The sequence below is a fragment of the Bactrocera neohumeralis genome, chromosome 5 (assembly GCF_024586455.1).
Source record: "Bactrocera neohumeralis isolate Rockhampton chromosome 5, APGP_CSIRO_Bneo_wtdbg2-racon-allhic-juicebox.fasta_v2, whole genome shotgun sequence".
Classification (NCBI taxonomy): Eukaryota; Metazoa; Arthropoda; class Insecta; order Diptera; family Tephritidae; genus Bactrocera; species Bactrocera neohumeralis.
Genome location: NC_065922.1, coordinates 68,127,659 through 68,136,910, shown reverse-complemented (window position 1 = coordinate 68,136,910; position 9,252 = coordinate 68,127,659). Strand labels below are relative to the sequence as shown.

The 9,252-nt window shown below is 34.1% G+C and overlaps 3 protein-coding genes across 5 annotated transcripts; 1 reads left to right on the top strand and 2 right to left on the bottom strand.

Moving 5' to 3' along the window:
- Positions 1-815: 815 nt before the first annotated feature.
- LOC126760761 (uncharacterized) lies at positions 816-5,101 on the bottom strand. Of its 3 annotated transcripts, none has more exons than XM_050476641.1 (3): positions 4,750-5,101; positions 3,617-4,425; positions 816-3,545 (listed from the first exon to the last, which is right to left on the bottom strand). In XM_050476641.1, the coding sequence occupies exons 2-3, from the start codon at positions 4,351-4,353 to the stop codon at positions 3,125-3,127; spliced, it is 1,158 nt and encodes a 385-aa protein (XP_050332598.1). In that variant the 5' UTR covers positions 4,354-4,425; positions 4,750-5,101; the 3' UTR covers positions 816-3,124. The 3 variants fall into 3 exon arrangements, with proteins under 3 accessions (XP_050332598.1, XP_050332599.1, XP_050332600.1); XM_050476642.1 differs by having other exon boundaries at positions 3,617-4,407; XM_050476643.1 differs by lacking the exon at positions 4,750-5,101 and adding an exon at positions 4,596-4,700 and having other exon boundaries at positions 3,617-4,407.
- A 280-nt stretch (positions 5,102-5,381) lies between these two features.
- On the top strand, positions 5,382-7,710 carry LOC126758275 (CXXC-type zinc finger protein 1-like). Its single transcript, XM_050472490.1, has 4 exons — positions 5,382-5,494; positions 5,555-5,676; positions 5,740-6,406; positions 6,493-7,710. Exons 1-4 carry the CDS (start codon positions 5,465-5,467, stop codon positions 7,276-7,278), a joined length of 1,605 nt encoding a protein of 534 aa, XP_050328447.1. The 5' UTR covers positions 5,382-5,464; the 3' UTR covers positions 7,279-7,710.
- Positions 7,711-7,737: 27 nt separating this feature from the next.
- Positions 7,738-9,109, bottom strand: LOC126758279 (adenylate kinase). The gene is made up of 5 exons (XM_050472493.1): positions 8,915-9,109; positions 8,724-8,853; positions 8,539-8,652; positions 8,134-8,474; positions 7,738-7,896 (listed from the first exon to the last, which is right to left on the bottom strand). Exons 1-5 carry the CDS (start codon positions 9,011-9,013, stop codon positions 7,738-7,740), a joined length of 843 nt encoding a protein of 280 aa, XP_050328450.1. The 5' UTR covers positions 9,014-9,109.
- Positions 9,110-9,252: the final 143 nt, after the last annotated feature.

Here is a 9,252-nt window from a genome sequence, read left to right as displayed (position 1 = left end):
TGCTTGACGTAGTCATTCGGTCGAATATTATCCAATAATGTGAATTTTCGTAATAAAGTTGAATGATTTGCAAACGTTAGACGTAAGACTTTTCATGATGAAATGTCAAACAATAATAAACAAAAATAACATGACACACGACTCAGGTTATTGAAAAAAGTACCTCTACTTGGATCACCCATTATAAATGATCAGCGTGACGAGCTGAGTCGATTCAACCATGTCCGTCTAAATATACGCGAACTAGCCCCTGAGTTTTGAGTTATGAATCTGAAAATTTCCCAATGAGCTTGCTCATTTGTAGGAATCGCCAACATCGGACGACGAGAGCATATAGCTGCCATACAAACTGACTAATCCAAATCAAGTTCTTTAAGGGTTACAAGGGTTTACGCGTTTCTAAATATCGATTTTTTTTATTGTCTTATTAAATTCTACAACACCTCTAGAATAGGTTTTCAAATTTTCAAGTTGATCCGAGTAATAGTTTCGGAAATACGGCCCTGAAAACTTGTGCGCTCGAGCCTAGCTAGGCTAAGTGTGCCGTCGTTAAACGCCTTTCTCACGAAACTGTGTTTTTGGAGTCAGTTGGTAAGATTTCTCGAGAACTACTCAACCGATCTTCATGAAATTTTAGACAGGTCTTTGAGATACATTTCTTAAAGACTTGGACGAAGAATTCTTTTTTCGATTACAACTATTTAAAAAAATATGTTACGAAATTTTCACTGAAATTTTCATTTTGTACTTTGTTAATAGTGTATGTTTGTAACCATTAAATTTTTCAATAAAACATTTAATTTTTTATATGAGAAAAAATTTGTTAAAAAACAAGCTATTTTTTATCCGAAGAAACCCATGTAACCCCTTAATGTAAAACATATATGTACATATATTTACGAAATTTGGCATGATTATTATACAAGGCGGCGCAATAATTTCCGAACATGTTGTTCAGATTGGTTGACTATAGCTTAAAGCCGTCATATAAACTGAACGATCAAGATAAAGTTTTTATACCCATGCTGTAAGAAATGTACCTGTGAAGGATATTATAGCTTCGGTGCAGTCAAAGGTAACACCCTTCTTGTTTTAAATCGTTTGTATGCCGAGTGCTGTCCGTTACAGAAAAAAAAAATTCCATTCCTCGTGTTTAATGGCACCTCAGCCCACGACTACTGATTAAACACCAGTATATGGATATGTGAGGATCTATTTAACATTTACTATATAAAGGATGAGGTTACAAAAAGCAGTTGAGTTTTAAATAAGCACTAGTTTTAGCGATAATTTTATGCAAATACGGGTGCTGTCATCGAAATCGCCTTAAATTTTATAAATAATTTTGGCAAATATGCTATATATGTAAGGATAGATATTTATACATAAATGAACTTTATTTTCTGATATAAATGTTGTAAATTTAGATATATGTATGTATATACAAACGTACAAAATAATTGTTAGTGCTATTTGAAATATAAATATATATAAATATTTAGTGTAAATTTCTTATTTTATGTTGTATTTACTAAGATACACTTATAAATTACCGTTAGACATTAGCGCCATACTTATTATTTGACTTGCATACATATGTGTGTATAGTTTTTAAATAAATTAATTGAAAAAAAAATATTTAAAACAAACACTAAATAAATTTAATTAATTTAAAAGTCCTATTTAAGCGATTTACCGAAAAAAAATCGAGCATTCCTTTTACGTAGAAATTTACATATTGTACTTATTTATTATAAATGTACATATGTAGGTAAGATAGCCACTTTAAGCTCAAGAAGCACTTATGTATGTATATAACATGAGCCCAACTTCTTGTGCAAATTGCCGGTTCTGCGGTATGGAGCCTGAAACTCCAGAACACCTACTGATTGACTATATAACAGTCTGCAGACGCAGGATGAAGGCATTTGGATCCATGCTTCAAATATGGATCACATCGCCTCACTAGCACCGAGCTGTATATTGGAATTTATTAATGTGCTGGGGCTAGGTGGGTCGTTGTGACTGAGGAGAGGGCACAATAGACCTTAGGACGCGTGCAATCCTCTTATATTGCCTTAAAACGACTCAACTCGTCAAACTGTTCATTTATATGCATATATAATGTACTTCCGATGCGTTCTTTTGATGTCAGATCGTGGTCGTAATATACCCTGTTCAGGGAATAAAAACACACTTGCGATACACTCATAAAGTTTGTCGGCTTGCTGTAAATCTATTGTGAATATACTAGACAATTAAGTACTGTGAATAAAACTACATGAAGCCTAGAAATATGCTATATAATTCAATAAAAATTTCTTAAAAAACTGATGGAGACGTCAGCAGAACAATATTTTCTTCGGAAAAAAAGTTGAAAGGTGTTTAAAAGTAAAAGTGAGAATAGTTTAAGGTAGACCTACTATTTGTGACATTTTCTTGAATAATAGATGTTAAAATAGATTAAAGAGTTATAGCCCCTTGCAAATTTCAAAAAACAATATATTTATTGCTTATATACATATGTATATTTGAAAATATTGTCCGAAAAGTTGATCTGTCGGTGAGGAAAATTACTCGGAAACGGCTGAAAGGATCAACTTGAAATTTTCAAACATTATATAAATATCAGATAATGACAAAAGAAATACGTTTTCCTATAATAGTAAATTTTAGATTTTTAAGCCACTCTGAATTGTAAATTTAAAACAAACAAAAAATAAAATATGAATTTGTCTTTCTAGTCTTTCTATCATCACCAATAATTTAAGCAGAAAAATTTCTCACCGCAAGACAGTCTTTTTCGGAGCTCCTCCTGGAGAATACGAAAAAATGTTGACTTGCATTCACTATAAGGAAATATTACCATCTACAAGTAAGAATTTTTCTTCTAAGGAAGCACTGTAATTTCGAAGGCCAAAATAAGTTTGTTTTGTGAAATGATGTCATATTTTTACTTAGTGAAACATATATTTGGAATATAAATGTAGGAAAGGACTGACTTTATCATTAATTAAAACTAGTTAAACATACTTAAATATATGAAGTATGCAAAAATTTATATACAAAATTACTAACCTAGGAGCTTAACCGGTTGCCAACATTGAAAAAAAACTCAGTTCATTTACTCCATAGCATAATCATCGCTACCGTAAATTGCTGATGATGAAGCAGCATTGTGTTCACGTTGCACCGGTGTTTCATTGTGCTGTCTTTGTTGCCTAAATGCATTTACTGTTTTCAAATTCCTTTCCGCAATTGTTGTTGTTGTCGCATTAAAATTTGTTAACGGATTGAATGAATTGAAAAAGTCTTGTGTAGTATTGCTAATGCAAAATGGCATGCTACCATCATATACGCTCGTTTCCTCATCATCTGCCTTCTTACGTTTCAGTATGGCCGAGTACATTTCACGTGAACAACTCTGGCCGCGTGATTGTGCACGCTGCACCTGTAATATTGGTTCATATTCGTACAATTGTGTCATATAGAAGCGATCCAGATCAGCCTTTTCATAGTGCTCTTTTAGGCGCGAAAATGCCTTGCTGCAACGATTCATTGAATAATGCATGTAATATTTTAATTATGCGCAAAAATGTTTAAACATAAAACTCACCTAAAATTTATATTATGCTTGTACATCAGATACGCCACAACAATTGTCACACACTTTTGTTCACTGCCATTACAATCGATTACCAGGATTGTGCCACCCGCTAGTAAGGCTTTATTTATAAATTTAACAGCGCGATAGCAATTCGGCAACACAGTGGTCAAGTAGGATTTTTCGCCAAAATTCAAATCAATCGCTTCAAATTCTTTACCAAATTTGAGTGACGCAGTGGCTGGATGACTAAAGTATTCATATGTATCAAATGCATCAACAGTGGTATTTTCAGTGGATAATTTAAATATGGGTGAAGGATAATACAATTCCTGTATGTGCTTGTCAATTATTATGATATGTGTAAAGCCATGAGAACGTAAATTTTCCTCATTCCAGGCGATAAAATTCTTTGTTAAATATATGCCTGGCATCACACTCTCGACAGCCAAATCGTGCGAAGTAAAAACGGTAGCGGAAACTGTCGCCCTTTGGTGCTGCTGTGAAGGGTTCTGTTGCAACGTTTGCGTTACTTCGTCTAGTCTGTTTGATACACTACAATTTTGTTGTTGCTGTTGGGGTAATTGTGGTTGTCGAGGTGATAAAGTATGCTGGATTTGTTGCGAAAATTGTTGCTGCGCTTGCAGAGGTACACGATGATTTTGTCGTATTTCTAAAGTCATATTACTGTTTTGACGTTGGCAATATATGTGATCTTCCGAATGTAGTCCTGTGTTTGTGGGTATCATCGTGTGAAAGAGGTTATATTCAACCGCGTTAGTTACAAGCCTACTTGGTAGTCTCTGCAACAAAAAAGAAAACTATCATAAAAAATATAACTTTCCGACTCCAAATACATCTTTAAAACTTGTATACACTGAGTAGGTATATAAAGTTTGCAACAAAATTTGTTCTATTAGCTTTATTTACACATTTATTGCGTATAAAAAAAAGAAAGCAGTAAGTGTAATATTCAAAGATTATATTTTACTTGAGAACATCATATCTCCAAAAACATAAAACGCCGACGCGGTAATTAAACGTCCATTCATAATAACCACTCAATAAAAGTATTTGCCATATTTTCGCGTTTTGTACTATTTAGATAACAAGTTATAAATACAAAAACCTTAACGTTTACTAACCGTTTATACGAACGCTTTCAATTTAGATTTATTTGAGCCAAATTCGTTTGCAGCCAACTTTTCACGCGGTAAAATCGGCGGCAAATGTGCGAAAACACAATTTTGGAGGGTTGGCGTTCCACTTTGTTGTTGTTGTTCACCTTCGATTTCACTGGTTATTAAAATATTATGTTTGCCATGCGTATATCATGTTTTTCTTAGTTAATAATGTGCCTTATGCTTCTTTACTACTTCTTTTGCTTATTTATCTTTCTTATATAATTAAAAAATAATAGTATTATGCGGTGAAACTATTTTACAAAATTTTCACACAACTGATAAAATCTTACACGCACAAATCAGCACAAATATTAAGCGGAGTGTGTGGAATGAAAAATATATGTAAAAGTTCGCACTAAGCAGGGTTGCACTCAAAGACATGTTTTACAATAATGTACTTTTATGATTTTATGATTTGAGTTTTAATGTTCTGATTTAAAATATTTACTTCCTATATTTCTTATATATCATCCTAAAAAAATACATTTCTTTTAATTAATAGCTTGTTAAAGTGCTCAGTTGAAATTCTTTAAATGCATCAAAAAAATTTAATATTTGTAAATCCAACATAAATACATATGGTGTGGTTTGTGTTCGATACATGTGGCAAGCTCACCATTTAAACAATTGTTTTTATTAATACTTTCCCTTGATAATTAGTTGGCATTCACGAAAAATGGCTGATAAGCGAAAATATAAGAAATCAGTAAGAGAAATTTCAATATTTTACGAATTTATGAATTAACTATTATTGTTTTTTATGTAGAAAGAGGAGATAGCGCGTGAGTTCGACTTGCCAGAAAGAAAGTCTAAAATCGCAACTATAATGAAGCAGGATGGTCAGGCATATTGCATTTGCAGAACTTCTGATTGTTCTCGCTTCATGATGTAAGTTAAATTTTCCAAAAAATTTGCATTAATTTTTATTAATCAATGGGCGTTATTTTTTAGCGGTTGTGATGGCTGTGAAGAATGGTATCACGGTGACTGCATAAATATCACTGAGAAGGAGGCTAAACACATTAGGCACTATTATTGCCAGCGATGCAAAGAAGAAGATCCTAGTTTACAAACTGTGTTCCGAGTTGTACCAGTCGAAAAGACTGCAGCGCCAAGTGGAGCTACTAGTATTACTGACACTGATAAACGTAAAAAAGCAAAGGAACAAGGAAACCAACGTGAGGTCAATATTGGCGCGATAACTTTAGGTGGAAGTAAACAATTACAAAGTCGCTGTGGTAATTGTGAGGGTTGTCGCGCTCCAAACTGTGGAATATGCGAATCATGTCGCATACGTGTGGGTGGTCATAAGCCGCGTTGTGAGATGCGTGTGTGTCAAGCTCCGTCAACAACAACAACTCAACAGCAACAATTGCAACCACCTACACAACAGCAAAATGCAGTACCAGTGCCCACTCGACATAAACGTAAGGAAAAACAGCCGAAAGAACGTTCACGGAAACGAAAACGCTCACTAAGTCCGGAAGTATTTATCAATCCAGATTTAGAAGGCGTGCGACAATGTTATGGACCTCGTTGCAGAAACAATGCAAGACCACAGTCGAAGTACTGCAGCGATGTGTGTGGCATTAATTTAGCGACCAATCGTATTTTTCAGGTAAGTTTCGAATCTACAAATTGCATATTTTCACCTCCAATTGCCATATCTTTGTCACTTTAAATTTATGCGTTTAATTTTTTCAGGTGCTGCCACAACGTGTGCAAGAATGGAATCTATCCAATTGTCGAGCTGAAGAAGAAAACAAAAAACAACTTGATCAGATACGATCTAAACAGGCGGTGGTTCGTTTCGCATTAGCCGAACTCGATAAGCGACACATGGAGCTGGATATGATTGTTGACCGTGCCAAGCATAGTACGCTAGATACAAATCGTGCACAAGACAATAATGACATCGAAGATGAGCAATCGATGTATTGCATTACCTGCGGTCACGAAATACACTCGCGCACCGCTATCAAACATATGGAGAAATGTTTTAACAAATATGAATCACAAGCATCATTTGGTAGCATTTTCAAGACACGCATCGAAGGCAATTCAATGTTCTGTGACTTCTATAATCCTGCTAGTAAAACTTACTGTAAACGTTTGCGCGTGCTCTGTCCAGAGCACTGTAAGGATCCGAAAATTAGTGAGACTGATGTATGCGGTTGTCCGCTAGTGGCAAACGTTTTCAAGCCAACAGGTGAATTTTGTCGCGCACCTAAAAAGAGCTGCTTCAAGCACTATGTTTGGGAAAAGATACGTCGCGCCGAAATCGACTTAGAACGAGTGCGTCAGTGGCTGAAAATGGATGAACTTTTGGAACAAGAACGTCACATACGACATCTTATGGCATCACGTGCTGGTGTTTTAGGACTCATGCTACACTCAACTTACAATCATGATGTAATGGAGGAACTTTGTAGGCAACAATATTTTAGTAATACTGGTTCGACAACGGGAGAGGTGGCTAGTCATAGTTAAGCTTATTTGTTTGAAAAAAAAAAAAAAATGGAAGACAAATTATTATGAAAACTAGTGTATAATTTTGAAAAACTATAAAGCCACAGTTAGCCAAACAAGCTAATCATTGGTTTTTAGCGCAGGTATAGAGATATAAAGTTGGCTTCAAGCACATTACGGATGCACCCGTTAATTCTAATTTCAAATGTTTACCGACTAGCACTTCTATCTATTAAGTTAATTTTCTAAAAAAAATATGATTAATATTTCTATATTTTTCTTGGTATCGTGCATGCTTTGCAAAATGAAGTACTGATTCAATGGTTTAATATATTATTTCAATTCTATAAAATATGTATACGTATGTACAAATGTGCTTTGTAAAAAAGTTAGCTACGATCTAGACTAAGTAACAGCAATTAAAGCACTGCCATTTATAATTCTACTTGCAAATTTAGCTTTTTTTATAAAGTTTTTTTTTTACATTTTATAACCCATTACATAAGGCAAACGCTCCATTTGTGTCCATAAGTTTGTACGCACAGCCTCAAAACAAGGTGTTGAGTCTATATAGATGGTCTCATGGCGACGTTGCAGGTAGTCGTTTATTGCTGTTTCGTTTTGTGAGAAATATGCCATCTATTTAATTTAATTGAATGGAATATATTTAAGTAAATACACTATCGCTAATTTTTTTAACACTTAGATCACATACATACATACTACTGTGATCAAATTGAAAGGTAAATTTTGTCCATTTCATCTCCTTTAAAGCGATGATTCGAAATTCGCGTGTTATGTACATATATTAAAAATTCATCTATAAATTAGATCACAGTAGTATGTATATTTGTATTATATAACCTGTTGAATTACCTCATGTTCTATATATTCACAAGTATTTTGCGGGCACCCCAAATTTGGCTTTGCAACTAGGCGTCGCATCGCCATTATCTCCGGACATTGCAAATAAATAAGTTTGTTGGGTGGTATTTTGTAGGTCTCAAACATCTCGGTGAATTCCTCCACATTTCGTGGATAATTAATCAATACCCAACCTTGTCGTAGGGCATCTATTTGTAATAAGCGCTGCTGTATGGCTTTTGATACCGCAGACGATTTATCCTTTGCCACATTGTCTAAGAATGCCTTATGTAACTTTTGTGCGACTTCATCGTTTCGAAAGAAAGTTGTGTAAATCAAATTTTCGGCGTCAACTAAATTTTGTGTAAACTTATTAATATATGTTTGTATGTAAAATTCTAAGTGATTGTAGTTTACTATAAATTAAATTAAAACGTTTTGCTATCGCCAGCGCTTGAGTTTTGCGACCCGAGCCACTGCGTCCAAATATAACTATGCGATGGTGAAAATGTCGCGGCAATTGGTAATAATCTTTAGAGTAGCATAAAACAAATTATTTCAGCACATTAAAGAAATTCGTAAAGATCTCTTCCTCGCCTTACCAATTTTGCTGGATGTATAGCTTGCTTTTAAACACTTATGATAAAACTCATCTGCAATGCGCCGAATATTGGTAGCGATCCAGTTTTGTGGATTAGTGGGACGAATCAAGCCAATTTCAACCATTAAACGCTGTAAACATTTTATATAAAGTCAGGTTATACCAAATATGATTGGTTTTTTTGTTTTTCACCGTTATAATTTCGATAATTTTATGTTTTTCGAAATACACCATCAATTCGGCGGAATATTCAGCTAATGCCAATTTATTTATAGTAGTAGTAGTAGACATTTTGTATGTAAATAGTAAAAAAGTTTAATCAAATTGCGAGAAAAATATATGAAAGTAAATCAGTTGCACTCGAAAGGAAACCAAAATATATTTTAAAATCTTACTGTCATTATTACTTGTTTTGAAAGCAATTATTCCGTTACAAAATGGGGTGTAGCAAAGGAAAATATTTTTGTTCGCCGTACTGTTATTGTTTCTTGTAACCCTGTGCTAAAATATATTTGCGATTGACAATTTAG

Excerpts from the sequence above, each read along its gene's own strand:
- LOC126758275 (XM_050472490.1), top strand. The coding sequence starts at position 5,465 with ATGGCTGATAAGCGAAAATATAAGAAATCA. Across the intron at positions 5,495-5,554 it reads AGCGAAAATATAAGAAATCA|AAAGAGGAGATAGCGCGTGA; the intron begins GTAAGAGAAATT and ends TTTTTTATGTAG. Across the intron at positions 6,407-6,492 it reads CGACCAATCGTATTTTTCAG|GTGCTGCCACAACGTGTGCA; the intron begins GTAAGTTTCGAA and ends TAATTTTTTCAG.
- LOC126760761 (XM_050476641.1), bottom strand. The coding sequence starts at position 4,353 with ATGATACCCACAAACACAGGACTACATTCGGAAGATCACATATATTGC. Across the intron at positions 3,546-3,616 it reads AAGCATAATATAAATTTTAG|CAAGGCATTTTCGCGCCTAA; the intron begins GTGAGTTTTATG and ends GAATCGTTGCAG.
- LOC126758279 (XM_050472493.1), bottom strand. The coding sequence starts at position 9,013 with ATGTCTACTACTACTACTATAAATAAATTGGCATTAGCTGAATATTCC. Across the intron at positions 8,854-8,914 it reads AAATTATCGAAATTATAACG|CGTTTAATGGTTGAAATTGG; the intron begins GTGAAAAACAAA and ends AAATGTTTACAG. Across the intron at positions 8,653-8,723 it reads CTATACATCCAGCAAAATTG|ATTATTACCAATTGCCGCGA; the intron begins GTAAGGCGAGGA and ends GCTACTCTAAAG.